Source organism: Syzygium oleosum, unplaced genomic scaffold (assembly GCF_021117445.2).
Source record: "Syzygium oleosum isolate NSW1041296 unplaced genomic scaffold, Sole_v2.1 Sole_v2.15, whole genome shotgun sequence".
Lineage (NCBI taxonomy): Eukaryota > Viridiplantae > Streptophyta > Magnoliopsida > Myrtales > Myrtaceae > Syzygium > Syzygium oleosum.
Genome location: NW_026607499.1, coordinates 2545 through 19803, shown reverse-complemented (window position 1 = coordinate 19803; position 17259 = coordinate 2545). Strand labels below are relative to the sequence as shown.

At 39.1% G+C, this 17259-nt stretch overlaps 2 protein-coding genes across 4 annotated transcripts; one reads left to right on the top strand and one right to left on the bottom strand.

Annotated features, from left to right (window-relative positions):
* The first annotated feature begins 272 nt into the window (after positions 1–272).
* LOC115662915 (zinc finger CCCH domain-containing protein 1) lies at positions 273–4302 on the top strand. Of its 2 annotated transcripts, XR_008818010.1 has the most exons (5): positions 273–440; positions 558–1387; positions 2356–2452; positions 3739–3803; positions 3888–4302. XR_008818010.1 is itself a non-coding variant. In XM_056318177.1 (4 exons), the coding sequence occupies exons 1-4, from the start codon at positions 362–364 to the stop codon at positions 3747–3749; spliced, it is 1017 nt and encodes a 338-aa protein (XP_056174152.1). In that variant the 5' UTR covers positions 288–361; the 3' UTR covers positions 3750–3874. The 2 variants fall into 2 exon arrangements, 1 of the variants encoding a protein (XP_056174152.1); XM_056318177.1 differs by lacking the exon at positions 3888–4302 and having other exon boundaries at positions 288–440; positions 3739–3874.
* Positions 4303–7370: 3068 nt separating this feature from the next.
* LOC115662916 (COP9 signalosome complex subunit 7) lies at positions 7371–13948 on the bottom strand. 2 transcript variants are annotated; one of them, XM_030585003.2, is made up of 9 exons: positions 13753–13948; positions 12151–12226; positions 11576–11664; positions 10399–10488; positions 10060–10104; positions 9882–9952; positions 8932–9070; positions 8311–8422; positions 7371–7720 (listed from the first exon to the last, which is right to left on the bottom strand). In XM_030585003.2, the coding sequence occupies exons 1-8, from the start codon at positions 13909–13911 to the stop codon at positions 8348–8350; spliced, it is 744 nt and encodes a 247-aa protein (XP_030440863.1). In that variant the 5' UTR covers positions 13912–13948; the 3' UTR covers positions 7371–7720; positions 8311–8347. The 2 variants fall into 2 exon arrangements, with proteins under 2 accessions (XP_030440863.1, XP_030440862.1); XM_030585002.2 differs by having other exon boundaries at positions 8311–8402; positions 13753–13947.
* Positions 13949–17259: the final 3311 nt, after the last annotated feature.

Sequence of the window (17259 nt, the reverse complement as noted above, 5' to 3'; positions counted from 1 at the left end):
GTTCTTTACCGGATTTTTAGCTCAGTTTAAATATTGTGTGAATGATATACGTTGTGTTACACATGCAACTTCATTGTAAATGAACGAGGCCTCATAGATGGTATACACTCTGTCTATAAATAAAGCTGAAGCATTAAATGGAGATAGATTTAGCTGTTCAGCAAGGATTTTGGTTAGACACGATCGCTCTTGTGTACTTTTCGATCGATATAAGAAACAAAGATAGTCTTTTCTTGGCGTTTGAATCATTTGGCAATTCTGGGTATTAATTACCTTATGATAAAATTGCCTGTGCAGTGTCTTTGCTTTTTGGAACACGCAAGCGGCAAGCCTGTTTTTTAGTGGTAGGCTAGGCTTCGTTATGGCGGATTCTGGCGAGGCTAAGCAGGCTGAACCAGGAAATCTGGAGGAGACAAGTGAAAAGCAAACATCTGAGCAGGGTAATTCCTGATGTACCATACAAACTCCTGTCTTTCCAGCAGCTTCTAAATCATGCTGCTTGTAGTTTCCCCTTTAAGAATGTTAGTATACTGATTCGTTGTTTCTTCCATTGTCAGTGTGTAGCTTTTTCAGGAGACCGTCGAAAAATAAGAATATCAGGAAGCGGATGGTTGAAGAAGATGATGATGAAGATTCCAAGACGGAGAGTTCAATGTTACATAATCAGAAAAAACCTCAAAGGACGGACAATAAGCTGTATTTTTCAACTGGATCCTCCAAGAGCTCTGTGTCTGCAGAATCAAAGGTTGATTCTGAAAAGCCGATATTTAAATTTGAGTCTTCAAAAGAAATTCAAGTGGAACATGATAGCAGAGCAACTGCAACTCTGGAAACTGAGACTGAGTTCTCAAAAGATGCTCGAGCTATTCGAGAGAGAGTTCTTAAGCAAGCAACTAATGAGATGAGTGGGAAAAGTAAGGGTGCTGGTGATGGGAAGTTGTATAAAGGGATCCACGGTTACACTGATTACAAGGCGGGGTTTCGGAGGGAGCAAACAATATCCAGTGAGAAAGCTGGAGGGGCACATGGGCCCCTGCGAGCTTCAGCTCATATTAGAGTCTCAGCTAGGTTTGATTATCAGCCTGACATATGCAAGGACTACAAAGAAACTGGTTATTGTGGGTATGGAGACGCATGTAAATTTATGCATGACAGAGGAGATTACAAATCTGGGTGGCAGTTGGAGAAGGAGTGGGATGAGGCAGAGAAGGCAAGGAAGAGAAATTTAGCCTTGGGAGGGGATGATGGAGATGAAGAGGATGTTGACCAAACAGAGGATGAAGAAGATGATGAATTGCCCTTTGCATGCTTCATTTGCAGAGAGCGATTTGTTGATCCGGTCGTCACCAAATGCAAGCACTACTTCTGTGAGCATTGTGCATTAAAGGTAAATATCTGCATCCGGTCTCTTATTCAATTATTTCCATTTTATCTGGAATATGCTGGCATTATGCTGTGCTGCTAGGGATGGAGAAGGTACACCTCATAGTCCTCTCCAATATGTGAGGTGTATGGTTGGTTCCTTTTTTTTATTTTCTCTTCCTTCCTTTCTTTTTCTCTTTATTTTTCTTATTGTGCTGCAGTTGTAGCATATAGCTGGATTGGATCGCGTGCTATATGTTCTGTAGGTTGAAATCATTTATAGAAGCATTATATGCGTGATTTCTCTGGGATAATATGATGAGTTAGCTTGGGTAGACCTGGACAGAACCAAAAGCACCATTGTTATTTAGGTGCCTTTAATTTTAAGTTCTTAAATCAGCTTTCAGATAGTCAAAACAATCAAGTTTGGATTAAGCTAGCATTAGCCTTTTTCACTTGGAGGGGTTGGTTTGTTAGTCATACGATGATGTATTCATTGGTAATCAAATCAGCAATCTAGAACATTTCAAACATCAGGCCGTATCACTATGATTTTGTCTTTTTGCAAATGTGGTGGCTTTTATTTTTGGGTTTTGAAGGGTGGCAGAGGGAGTGGTAGTTGTTGTTCTCGGTGACGTTGTTTTGGCAACCTGTGATTATGCTGCATTTCCTAGAATCCTTCATTTGTTGGTACTTGGAATGATGCATACATGGAGAGTAAATCCTTAAAAGCTCAGATATGTGCCATCCGGATTTGGTTGCTTGCTAGTACAGTGAGTTTTGGTTGGCATGCGAGTAGCTGCTTTTCTTTTTTTCCACGTCTTTTGTCAGTGTCATGGATGAGTTCTAATTTTTATTTCCCTTCGAAATGTCCTGGTCACAATACTTGAATCTAGTGGTGGTTGTGGTTGCTGCATGAGTTTAGTCCTGAGTTGGATAGTCCACAGATTGGCTCCACTCTTAATGATTCAACTTTTCTATTTCCATTTTCAGCATCATGCAAGGAACAAGAAGTGCTTCGTTTGCAACAAACCCACCTTGGGTATCTTTAATGCTGCTCCTGAGATACGGAAGAAAATGGCTGCAGAAGGTAAATAATGCTTCATTGCTTGCTCAATTCGGTGAATTTACCTGAATCTTCAGACAGTTTTTCTGAGTACACGTAGAACTAGCTTACGAGAAACTCTAGAGATTATATTGTGGTTGGAGAGGCTAATGTCATTGCTTATTTAGTAGTCATGAACAATCTCGCTATGTATCAGCTAGCTGATTATTTTTTTTTAAAATTTTCATCTCTCGTAAGTTGCCTATTCTGTATTGTTTAACTCTATCCCTTTCTGAAGAAATATTAACTGTATCATAATCCTCCACATATGCAAAACTGTGGCTCTATGAGACCAATAATACCAGAATCTTTTTCAATTTCTATTATCTTAGTGACTATATATCTTACAGGTTACTGAAAATTTTTCATGCTGTATTATTTTTGGTCATACTCTATTAGTTTCTTCTGGAATCTCATGTCATGGAACAGCTATAAAAGTTGAGTCTCATCATTAATAATGTTCACTAATGAGAGAACTCCATTAATTATTATTATCTGTGTTTTCATATGTATATACTTTTTATAGATCAGTAAAATTGGCCCTTAACATTCAATGAGGTTTAGTAATACTTGCAAATTTTACCTTTCTTCTTGATTGGTCGCATCATCAAGGAGATAATAGAAAAAGATGAACCTACAAAAAGAATTCAATAGAAGAAAAATCGATGAAAAAATCAAACTGCGCCATTTACTGAAATCTGTTATGTAAACATTTTATTTCATGCATTTGCACTGAAGATTATAGTGGATATCAATATTATAAATTTCAGTCATTTATAGCCCACCCACTTAAGTTAACCTGTGCACCATACGGTGTTACAAACTAGTTTAGGAAGTTTAGGGAATGCGAAATTCCCTCAATTATGGTCGAAATTTGTTACAACTCATCTGATGGTCGGGTTTGCGACAAGTTTTTGAGGACAATATTTTTCTTTGATTGCCATTGTGGAGTTTGGACATTGATGTCCAGCCCTCAGTGGGTCACCTTTTACTTGTCGTGTCTACCTAATTCTTTGCTCAATCTGGGTCAACTATCTGCTTGTTCAGTTCTCTCAAGTGATGGTGATAGCTGCATTACATCTGAAACAAGGATCTGTTAGTTTAGCAACTCTTTTCTTTGGCTAGAACTGATGCTCTTTCATTTTTTTTGGCCAACTGCTCTTTCAATTGTTTATTACAGTGTTAAGAGGGAGTTTTTGTCATGTTTCTGTAGTGATGATACTGTATATTTACTCGTATCTATATTGAAAATTATGTGCCTTCCAATGCAGGTGGAAAATGACGGACGTTGTCAATAAAAGTGGCAAATATAGTGAAAAGGGCCAGGGTTGCACTGGTAATATCCTTTTTACTAAAGCAGATTGTGAAATATTGTCGCTAGGACAACACCTGAACTTTGCCATTGCATCTTTCCTTTCAGGAACTATTTCTCCATTAGAGAAGAGAACAACTTGTAAAAAAAGGAACTAGGAGGGTACCCGAGACAACCCAGCTTCTCAGTCTCAGTTCCTTGGAGCAGTTGACTGAATAATGCCCCCCTGCTAGAAATGCCGTCAACATTGACAGGGTGGTGCGTGTTTTTGGACAGAATGGCCTTGCTGTAGTTGTCCCGTCATTCGAAGTCTGTAGCCCGGCAATAGACCACAATAGACTGAGTACATGTTCATGGTCAATAGCTCCATCCTTTATGGTTAGGCTGCCCTTTTTTTTTCAGTTGAGTCCTTGGCCAGAATTATATGGAAGTACAATCAGTTGCAGGGCTTGTATTTTTTTATCTTTGCTCTGTTGCCTATGATGTCGCCTTTATATTACTCTTCAAATTATACCATTCCGATCAGAATGAACAACTTCGAAGTTGTTACTCTTTAAAGTTTTACCCACTCGAAAGACATATATAGAAAGCCTGTGAGTTTGTTATTCTTGTGATAATAAGGAATGTATTGAAAATTATTTTGTCAAGACTGATGCTTTTCCTTCCACATGCAAAATCACAGGCTCAACCGACCCTCTTCAGAGTCTTTACATGCATAAGATATCACGGTCGCTTCAACTTGTATAGGTTTTATATAGACCACAATATGAAACCAACCCTGGTCAGTTTAAATTGAGCTTAGAGCAGGATCTTGTTATTCCTTCTTGGACCTCTTCTTCATTGTTTCTGGTAATCATCTTCCCCGTCGGCATCCATGCTTGAACTGATCTTGCCGCGGGCGAAGGTCATCCGGCCTCATCGTTAATCTTGTGCAAACATAGCAGGCTGTCCATGAGATGCATTATGCGACCAAACCATCTCATTGTTAAATGAAATTAATCGAACAGACAACTCAACCTTTCCTCTTCTATTGATCCCTCAAGCAAGGAGAATCCTACCGAACATTGCGACTTAATCATTGTCCTTGCGTCGATTCTACAGATGTCGATTTTCTAGCAGCAAGTCCTCTTAAGTCCTCCTTGCTAGGCCATTAGTGGCCCTCACCATAATGCGAAAAGCATTGCCTGATGGGGCTTGCTTTATCTTAAAAGAGCAATGTCGCGACCCTCTCGAGACGAACGTTGAGAGGGGTTTAGCCTATTGCTAGTTGGTTGCCTATAGCCCTCTCGTGATAAAGCCTTAACTTTCACAACTTGGTCCCTCGTTTATTGTCAATCACATGAAACTATAATCGCCCCTGACCTATTCTAGGTTGGTTAGGAGCCGAGTAAGGTGGGGAAAGCTTTTTAAGAAATTTCAGGTATGGGACTTGGTTACGCTGCTTTTACCTAAAGCCCGATACTGTTAACTTGTCTTTTTACGTAAAACCTTGTCTCGTGCAATCTTTTCAATTTTTATTCATAAACATTGAAATCTACATGGCCATACATAAATATTCGAAGGGTAAAGTGAAAAAATCCATGATAAAATAAATAAAGATGAAGGAAATACAAAAAAGAAAACAAATCGAGCCGTATCGAGCAAAGTTAGTACAATACCTTGTCACAATGCCCCACACAGGACCTCGTATACTATGCATAAAAGGTAAATATGTGTCAAATCAAAAATAAAGTATCACAACTTACTTAACAAACTATAAATGATATGAATTAAAACTAGTAAAAACAAATTAGACTGAGCCTACCACGAAATACGACGAAAGCTTAAATGCACAAAAATGATTTTCTTCTTTTTGTTAATGAAATGAAATAATGTAAATAAAGTGTTACGTGAGTGACTATGTGCTATGTGATGCTAAAACGAAGAAATGAAGGGAGCCACCGAGGACCGGCTCAGAGAGGCGCGAGTTGATCTAGACCGGACTAAATGCTCATTGTTCAGATCAAAAAGCGACCCGGACGATGAGCGGTCAGGCCTTAGAGCGTCCCCGTGTCGTGCCTCGGCGACCCTAGAACGGCACTCACACCAACCGCTAATTAGATCACCGAAAGCACGGATGCGTGATTGAACCCCGACGACATAAACGAATGAATGGATGCAAATACGACTCCGAGCTATTTACTTCCCCTTATTGATCACATTAATACAGAATTTTACACCCGGAAATACGGTTTAAACATGTCTCGACCGGATGGGAAATTGCCTTATCGGGCAAGTGTCACTAGCGGAAATTCGCGCAACTTCCTTGAAGGCAAGTGTACCGGCAAAGGTTAAGAAACGGCCGGTGGGCTCACGTCATAAATTACGTGAAACACAGGACCTCGAACTCGAGTTGCTCACCTTCATCGGGGACGGTCGATGCGGACAACGTGCGGAAGCCAAGGGGATCGCGTCAAAACTCAGCAAGATAGTTGATGGAATGAATTAAATAAATTTAAAGTTTATGGGCTAAATCGAATGTTTAGAAATAATTTATAGATGGCAGTGAATGAACCAAAAGTTCAATGATGATATTATATTTTGGGGCAAAGCCTAGGGATTTTTAGGGACGGCCCAAGCAAGAGTTCTTGTCGCCGCACGTTATGGCCTCCCCGGGTTGGCCATGATTTGAACCATCACCAATGCCACCAATATTGACAGGATGATTTCCTTCATTTTCTTTTTGGGGTGAATGATGTATCAACAAATGCTATTTGATTGAAACAACTGCAAGAACTTGTGTTTTGCGGACAATGACCGTTCTTATTGTGTTGAAGTGAATTGAAAGGGTTCAAAAGGGGCGGAGAAAAGTGTCGGAAAAATCCTAAACCTGTTGCATTTGTAAAAATGTAAACTTAAATCTTTTAATTGTGCCAATTTAGTCCTAAACATTTTGACATAGTGCTAATTCAGTCATTCCAACTAATTTTGACCGGATATTGCTAACGCAGATGCTGGCCAACCTACGTGACACCGCCGGCATTAATGTAAACAATTTATAATGATGATTTCTCGATTTTTTTATTATATTTCTGTTTTTCTTCCTTTTTCTTTTTTCCGAGTACAAGCCGACTGCCCTCACAAGCACCCTTAAGGTTAGAAGGCATTACAGCACCGCCGTCGTGAGCTGTCGGCCCAAAAATTCGGACTCCCTTCGCTACTCTGAGTAAGATTTACATCGATTGATGGCAAAACCAATGAACTATGCACATCGTCCCAATCTCATGAGGTCCGATGTCGTGAGAGGTTTATCTACAGATGTTTGATCACAGAGGTATAAAAATCTCGACCATGAGTAACAAATTCCCTCGTAAATATGGCACCATCGTGTTCTCGCCAGTGCCTACAGCTCTAATACCTCGGCGAATTCATGGATGTACATATGCAGCCGATGATGAGGACCGCTGTGGATAAATGGTTTCGAAGACTGGGTTCAATGCCACTGGCATCCCCGGATTGAGATCAAAACGCACGATTCGAAAAATTATCTTCGCCTCCCGGGCGAGAATACATTACAGATAGCTAGAAGGGCGAGAATTGTGAGAACTTAAGAACCAATAAACAGTAAGAAATCAAATTATGACAGTTCCATGGAATTTGCAGCTAATGGCCCAAGTAAAACATTGAAAAAGCTCAATGGCAACAAATCCTAAAGACTTTGGTGTATTCCACTATGTAAAATTCCAGCCCTCGCCATCCAATACGATGTAAGTTCCGCCCACTCAATAAATAGCAACCCCAACGAGACAAGCCAGTGATTTCCCAAATATCAACTGAAAATTCAATGTCAAGGAAAAGGCTCGTCACTTCGTCCGCTCCGCAATGCCTTGCAAACATTCTGGCTGGTTGCATCAAAATCCCATGCAGAAAGTTCGCAATCTACCTATACTGGGTGACGCCTCCTGCATATTGCCAGGTGCATTAACCAAAAAGTAAGAATATGACATCAACAAAACATAAAATTGCCTTCTTATCGCAACTGTTCTGAATATGAGCACAATTGACTCCCAGAATCAGCTCAAGAAATTGACTAAAACTAGCTTCACAACTGAATTCTGCAATTTCTATACCAATTGCATTTAATTTCTTTTAACATACAGATATAGCTTTCAAACTGAACGCATCATGAACTAGCGCATAGAATCAATTCGAAATCGTAAACATGGAGTAATAGTCAGGAAGAAGAGGAGCAGAATTTTAAACTCCCCTAGCGACCAGTTGATCAACTTAAATTCCCATCAGTAAGATTAAGTTAATGAGAAAATTGAACTGAAAGTACGATTTTTGTAATCCCTTGTGACGGATTATGTCAAACCATCTCAATCATAAAATTTTTATGATAAGATAGTGTAACATACCAAGGAAAGCATTTCAACAAAACTGTAAGGATGGTCAACTACAAATAGAACTAGAAATGCGTAGTCATCCCATACATTAAGTCAATCTTTATGCTACATTCCACAACTAGATAACAAACTCAATGTGTAGTTACCTCTTGGGTCGGCCTCCTCTATCTTCTTCATAGTCCATCACTCCGCCAGGTTCAGAGTAGATCTCCTCATGCCCTCGGAAGTCAATGTCAGCCTGCTTACAGGGTGTAACTTCTGCCAGAACGTAAGTAAACCACATCGACCAACATATCCCAGAACTTAAGCAAGGACTGATGCATCCAATAAATGTACACACCCATATACATACAAATTTTTGTGTGTATGCGTGCACGTATTAGCATACTCAAGTCAAATGGCAATTTCAATAGCATTTATCTCCTTAAGCAGTGCAAGATATTCAGCCAGACATAAAAGATATAAAAGCTTGATTGTGTAAATAACACTCACTGCAGCTTATACCACAATTGTTCTATTCTTTATTCAGAATTGGTGGAATAAGATCACCTGTGCTAGGGCAATCTATTTAATACATACTCATAGTCATAACTAGTGGCTTTATGTGATTATAAGATTACATAAAAACTCGAAGGAAACAAACTTACGAGCTTAAGAAGAAACAATCCAATAAGGGAGAGATTTATTCAGTGCAAAACCTGATGAATGCAAAAACTATGGGAAGAAAATAGACATCAATCGAAAGGATGAGCATGGGTTTAACTGACCTTGAGGGAAAGAGACTTCTTCACTTCCTCCACTCTCTCTTCTACGTCCTTTCTGTGTTTCTTGTCCATCTCACTCATAGTATCAGCCCATTTTATCTTTTCTTGAATAGAATGAAGAAGATTGTCTGATGTAGTCAACCTAGGAATTCATTTTAGTACATCAGGTCAACATATGCAATCACCGAATTCAGGTCAACCCCTCAAATAAGTTTTGAAACTGTAAATGTGCTAAATGAAGCTTTTACAATATCAAAAGTACATGGGCTAAGCAAAGGGTAGCTTTGACCCTTCTACAGACCCTAAAATTTCCCCGAGAAGTCATTCAAAGGTGCAAGCCGGGGTGACTGAGACTTTATAACTCGAAAGATCCTTTTTCTGCTAGAATGCTTGACTGCATCTCTATATACAGTGCAGTAGAGAAACATGTTAGGGCTAATCACGGAAAAGTCGGCAAACAAGAGAGCCAATTACTACAATTACAGACATGTTCTTCTACCTAATTGAAATTGTTTCCTTTTCTTAGAACTAACAAAGACGAGCTTTCATCCACCAATCAAATAATTGGCAAATTAATTAACTAATCTACCGTACTTCCCACCGACTTCATCATCATCACCATCATCATTGCCATAAAACCTTCTCTATCACAGCCACCTTAACCATAGTTCCCACCTAAACCACCATCACTGCCATCATCCACCTTTCCACCACCACCAGATCCAATCCACCGCAAATGATCCAACTTCGATCTCCTCCCAAATAATTTAGAAATTAAATGACTTCTAACTAAATATGTTAGTAAATCTACCAGGATGGTATCAAATGAATAAAATTACGTTAAGAAGTGCTGAACTTGATGAGGTTATGAAGTCACACATAATCGTAGAGCATGGATTTTCCACTTGTCTACTCTGAGGCGATGTTGCACACAAGAAAAAAAGATAACTTACCAGTCTGATAGTGTTTTTATCATATTCCCAAGTTGTCCGGGTCTCAAATCCCTCCCTGCAGCAAATTGCACCTGCAACGCACCCGACACAAATTTAAATCACATAATATACAATCAAAGACAAACAGGGTGGTCAATCAAGGAGAAAAACAAATTCCACCATTGTAAGAATTCCATACCTCGAAGCATCGTCTTAACTGATCAAGCTTTCCTCTAACTATACCCTGAAAAGATAGATAATAAATATTAGTACATTCATTGTGCCTCAATTGTTCATTATGCAATTCTAAGTTCACAACTTCTGTAATATTGTCACTTCACTTCTACCCAAAGAAAACACAGCCGCCAGAAACATAGTTGATGCTCAACTAAAACATGAGGATTTGCAGTTTTGTATTATTTAAACTTTTTTAGCACGAGAAATGTCTCCACAACAACGAAAAACCTTAGTTCAGACAACAAGATCACAAATATTGGTGGTGCAAGAATATATTTGATGAAGCTTAGGGAGAACCTACCGCATACATACACTCGTTAATAAGAAAATCTTCAAGTTCTCGTACATTTACAACATCTAATTCCAGCATTAGTTGATTGTATGGCAGCACCTGAGAAATGACCCAAGAAATCAGAGCGAAGAAGTTTACAAAATTTGTCGGAGAAAATTAATCAACTAAAGAAATCGGGCCAATGGTATAAGTTAGAATAATCAGATTAAAACAAGTAAATTAACAGAAGTCCAACAGGGAGCATTGTGTGGGGAAACTCTCAAAACTCGTTCCCACATTTGAATAGTTACTGGAAAAGACAAGATAATCCATTGTTTCTTCATGAGCAAACTTTCAGTTCATAGCCAGTCTGGGGGGGCACAAAGGCCATTGACTAATACAAGTTTAGTTAATTATTAATTATTTATGTTTTTAGTTTCTTTTGGGTTTGGGTTTGGGTTTGGGGCGTGGGGGCCAAGAGAGACAGATTAATATTGTATGCCATGCAGAATCAGGTCGGAAGCTTGCTACAAACAGTAACTGATGAGAGTCGCATGACACAGTTCAGAAGCAAATATTTGGGAAATTTTCAATAAACTTCATTACCAACTGAATATGAACTAGAATGATCAGGACTAAGTAGAAACCTTGCAATCCTGTTCCATCTAGAGAATGAGATTCTAGAAAATACTACTCCATATTGAAAGAGAAAACCTAAAACCCTCTCCAAGAACAAAAGGAGAACTAAATAAAATCCGAATAGACCTTTTATAATTCTAATTGAGGCCAGAAACTAAACTTGGCAACAGTCCAACCCCTGCACAAACTAAGTTTAAGTAGAACAGGCATACTAATCTTCTTCAAAGGAGATGTAATCTCAAACTGAGTGCATTTTCATCATACAAACTGATGAAAATTCAAATTTCAGATCATCATTGACGTGTTGCATAATTCCGAACTGCATAACTGACAACATCAATATTCTGGAATTATTGGCCGTGAGTTTTCTTGGGTTGCTTTATCAACTCTTTGTAATTAATCCAACCCGAAAAATGCCTCCACAAGTGGTTTTCTTGGGTTGCTTTATCAACTCTTTGTAATTAATCCAACCCGAAAAATGCCTCCACAATTGGTATATCCCACTATGCCTAACAACGCGCTAACACAGAAACATTGCACAAAAAGCCATCAGCTCACGATGTAGCACCTTGTTTGTCTCAGCCAGAGTGAGCACAGTAAGTTGCTTTAGTTTGAGGACTTGATCAGGCACCAAGTGTGGTAGCTGGCCAGCATTACCTACAACTCACAATATTTCAGGGCATTCAGTTCAAGCCATCATGCCTGTTCCAAGAATAAACCAAGCATCTGGAGGTCTTTGCTAATCTTAACAACTTTCTTCTTCATAAAAGTAAAAGACATGTAAGCTGTCTAGTTATGTTCTAGCCACAAACCAGAGGAGGAAATAATATTAGACCAGAAATGTAACAAAAAAATGAGAAACGTAAGTAACAAAAAAAGAATGCTGAAGTGTTTGAGACGATCATAAGTTTCATGGCATACAACAAATATTCAACAACAATCTAGATCATCAACAAAAGCTAAACGAATGATACACGCATCAATAATTCTGACCAAACGAAGGACAGCAGGCTCTAGCCTTGGACTCAGGTCATTGACAATCTAAAATCTAGAATTTGCAAGTTATCCTATTATGCTTTAAATTCTAGAAGATCTACGATGAGCAGATAAGAGTCCATAGAAAATAGCAAGTAGATAGCTTACTTTTGTAATCACTCCATGTGCCATGAGCAAACAAGCGTAGAATATCAAGGTATACAGAATACTCGGTCCCTTCAAGCTGCATAGAGTTTCAAAAAGGAATAAGCAGGAATATTTGCATATCAGGATCCTCAGACAATCTAAAAAACAAAATAACCAGACAGATGATAGATACAAGCACACCGGAAAAAGTTGCAGAAAATGAAAATGTAGCCTATTTCAGTTGAACCCAGCAAGGAAGATACGGATAAGATAAACAGATGGGGAAGAAAACTCTACATGAATATGCTCCCATAGATTCAGATCTATTAGTAAACTAAGCGACTAGAGAGAGCCAGATAGACATAGGCACAGACAACATGAAGAGATCCGCCAGTATGCAATGGGAGCCTTTCAGAAAGGTATAGAGTGCTACTTCAATATGCCTCAGTAATGCATTTGGAAAGAACAAAAAAAGGGACAGCTCGAAGGATCCATATTCATCTTATTCTGCTTTTGCTGATTTTAAGTGTTTATAACTTGATGCTCTAACCTTACGATAAATTAGTGTTTATTGCTGATGTACTTGAAGAGTTCCTCTATCAATAAAATTTTGATTTGCCTTTCGAAAAAAATAGCCTAAGGGCATCTATATGCTATAATGATATAAATCGAGTCAGCTACAATACCAAAACTGAGCAAACAGAAAAGTAGAAGAATTACATGTCCCCATAAATAGAATGAGAAAGACAGCTGCAGAAAATTCTTCCAGCAGTCCTGACAAACGCTTTCTCCAACTCATCCTAATCCCCGACATCACCTTAACAAAAACTTACGACGGCTGATTTCTGAGGGTGAACTAGAGATAACTCAAGGCAAGTAAGGTTATATAGTTTATTCATGATCTCATCATTGATGCTATAATCTTATATCCTGAAGTTATTCGATACAAATCATTTAATCGACATCAGAATAAGACCATCTAACATATTCGTTGGCTAAAAAGAAATAAAATTAACAGGAATCAACGCATGCATAAGAGGCCCCAACCAAAATAATCAGTCACAGAAGGAGCGTCCTCTCAAGTTCGGATCATCTCGTACCAAACTTCGTACAAGAAATAATCAATAACAAATTCCTCGGGCATCTAGAGCATTCGCAATCCCAAACCAAGGAGCGTTCCTTTAATTCAACTGAATCTACTGCTTCTACTTCTACAGCAAAAAAAAAATTTATCTTCTCATACAGATAAAGAGAAGATCCAGCAAAGGAACCCTCCATACCGAAACTTCCTACACAGGAAACACGAAGAAACCGATCCTGTTGCAGCCAATCAAGAATCAATACCCACATGAAGCCCGGGAGATGCAATTTTCAGGGATGCCCAACTCTACAAATCCATCATTAGCCCCCAAAAAAGCACAAAATTCGAACGACCCAAAATCCATCATTCTACGATCAGGCAACTGCCCATATCGTCCCAACTAATCCTCCCATTACAATTCCCAGGTCCATACCAAATTCCCCCCAACCGTCGAGAAAATCGCAAAACAGGGTACAAGACACAATCTCCTGAAAAGCCAAGAAAACACGGGGAACAGATTCAAAAGAGACGGAAGCGACTACCTCGAGAACGCTGGGGACGGAGAGAATCTCGGAGAAGGCGAAGAGGTTAGGGTTGGAGGTGGCCTCGGCGATGAGAGGGGAGAGGGCGGGTCCCTTCAGGGAGGAGGCTTGCTTCACGAAGTAGTCGATGAGCTCTACCTGTTTCTGCTCTATGTCCATCGTCCTGTACAGCCCCCCCAAAGAAACTATCAAACGAGAAGCAGGAGGAAGACCTAATTCCGCAGAATCCACTGATGGGTATGCGGCGCAGAAGACGAAGATGACGAAGAAGAAGTGTATGGTGCTGAAAGAATCGAGCTTTGCTTCAATGGCGTCGGAAGCTGAGATTTGAGAGCGCAGTCGACTGTAGAGAGAGAGAGAGAAATTGAAAATAGGGTTTTTTTTTCTTTTTTTCTCTCTATTTCTCGTTTTAGGGGAAGCGCTTGAGGGAGACATGTGGACACCTCAACACTCTTTTACCTTCTCCTAAGCTCCGGTCGTCGATTGTACGGCGCTTACTTTAATGTCGTATCATTTTAATACCGTAATTTTCAAAACAAAAAAAATTTACTCCGGCGATCTATTTTCGACGAAGAATAATGAATCATCCGACGTGAACTTTTCTTCCAAAGAGAGCTAAGTCCAAAATGGAGTGGAAAAGCGTGACCCCCCCGAACAATAAATTCTTTCGATTTCTTTACCTTCGATTAAGGGTAGGTCGAGAGAGATTGCTGCCGTCCTCGATGGTAATGATTGGGGGCTCCTCCTCCTCCACCGTTCCTCCAACCTCCCTCGAGAGCTCGATCCCGATGCGGTGCAATCCGCGTTGGGCGTACACGACCCCAAAGCGCCTCCTCATTTTCTCCTGCCGGTCCGGTTTCTTTCTAGGCGTGCCCTAGAACTTGCAATCCTTATCTATTCTCGTCGTCGTTCTCTGCAACTCTATTTTTTTTTTTTCCTTTTGCTAGTGATGTCGCTGACTAAATATTCGGTACTAGCGCGCTGGTATTTAGGATTCCCACGATATCAATAGCATCGACCTTCTTCCTGAGGAAGAGCCCGACTTTGTTGAGACGATCATGAGTCGCTTCTCCTGTTCCGACTCGCCATTGCAAATTTCGAAAAGCACCTTCTCGTGGACCTACAATTTTTTTATTTGCAGATGAAAATGGGGTATAGGGTTTTTGATTGGAACCTAATTTATCCCCAAATCATCAATTTGAGGTATGAAACGACGTCATTGTATATGCTTTTTATGATATTATTTCCTGGAAAGTCACAACGGGCGATTTTATATTAAATTAATGACACAGTGGATTTTTCGGCAAGGAGAATCACCGATATCACTCAAGTTAACATTTTTTAAACTTTACAACATTTAATTAATTGATTAAAAAGTTATGACATCAAAGTCATGATACTACCGGTGGTGTCCTTTCTAGTTTTACTGTCCCTCTCTCTATATTCAAGAAATGCTCATGTAATCGTCCCGAATCTACTACGAGAATAGCAGTCTATTTTAGATATAAAAAAATAACAACTTATTAGAAAATATTGTGGGATCCATTTCTTCAAGAATTTGTGACTCACAATATGTTGTTATTCTAACAATAGGTCGAAAACTTTAAAGCTAGCAAAACCCTTTTAAATAATAGCAAATATGGTGGCTTCTCTTCTCTATTGCTTTTTGGTAATTGCAAAAATGGTTGGCTTGGCATATTTCCCCTTATGGTCTATATGCCTTTCTTTTACCTTCCAATAATTTACTAAAAGGGTAATCAAATTTCAGGTGTCAACGCTTTAGAAGTCCCATGAAGGATATCCGAAGGCCCAAAAGATAGAGACTGGCACCAGAGGTTGAAAAGCTTCCATCAACTACTTCCTCTTACCATTTTTAAGATGTATTTGTTTCGCAAAAATTAAATAATTTGGAAAAAAAAAAATGACCACTTGTATCCAGGTCCTGGTGAGCAAACAAAACATTGGAGTTAATAAAATGCATGTAGAATAAGGGTTAATTAAATTTAATGAAAAAAAATGATCTCCTCTTGAATTTTACACACATAGTTATTATAGTAATTGCAAATCTATCTAACATTGGGTCCCATGATATGATGATCATAATATGATCTCTTCATGGAAAATGGGTAAAGCTTTTTTACTTGAGAGGAAGATTTCTATAGAGTTGTCAATTCGAGTATAGCAAAGAGAAATCAAATAGTGTAGATTCACCAAGGTCGCGATCGCTAGCAAAACCAATAGTGAATTATTAATTGAAAAAATTCCAGTTGCATATATAACAAATCTAAACCTATTGTAATTGTGCCAATTCAATCATAAACCCTTTTTTTGTACTAATTCAGTCATAAACATTTTGCATTTATCCCAATTTAGTCCATCCAGCAAATTTTGACTGGCCAGCACTCACGTAGAAGCCGGCAGGTCGGCCAATGTTAACGTCGCAATTTTTTAATAATATTTTTATTTTTTGGATTTTTTTATTTTTTTTTTCGTTTCTTTGCTTTTTCCTTTTCTTTTCTTTTTCCCTTTCTTTTATTTTTCCCTTCCCTTCATCTTCATTGCAAAGAAAATAAAAAATCAAAAAATAATAATAATAATATTAAGAAATTGCCACGTCAGCGTCGGCTGGCCAGTCGGCATCCACGTCAGCGCCGACCGGCCAAAATTTGCCAAATGGATTGAATTAGCACAAATGCAAAAGGTTTAGGACTGAATTTATACAAAAAAAAGGTTTAAAACTGAATTGGCATAATTATAATAGGTTTAAAAATTAAGACTGTTTTGGTAATTTTCCCTATAATCTTATATTAACTTGAGAAAATAATACCTCATTAGAGTATAATGAAAAATGGTAGTAACACGGCATATAATCTGTCACGCCCCGAACCCTACGAGCGCGCGATCATCCCTTCGTGGTCGTAATGTACGCGACATCCCAGGACTTGTCGCCGACCCAATCGAAATACTAACGAGTAACGCATGCGGAAGCAACCTCGAACTCTCCATACAACATATAAACAACGGGATAGTAGAGAGACAAAGAATACACATTAACAAGACACTTTTATAAACATAACATCGATTACAACACATACATTTGCAAGCCTTCTACGAGGCCACTATCTACGAACCACGCATAACAATAAGGATCGGGTGGTTGGTAAGCTTAACTTCTCTACAAAAAGGGGCACTCAAAAGATGAGCTAACTCGACCTATCCTCAATCCCCGTAGTATTCTGGCAGCGTCTCCGGATCAATCACGGTCGCGGGTCTGAAATGGTTTGGTTATACAACCATGAGAACACTTCTCAATAAGCAACTACCTAAGCCTCGCTTAGGCCAAAGCGTACCTCTGAACAATTCTAAACATGCAATACCGACATCCAACATGTCATAACAATCACAGGCGCCCTTACCTCGCCTCGGCACATACACAAGCCCTGCACGTTAGAATATCGCCATAACACGGCCAATTGCTCATCAAGCTTGTACAATGCAATTCAAGGC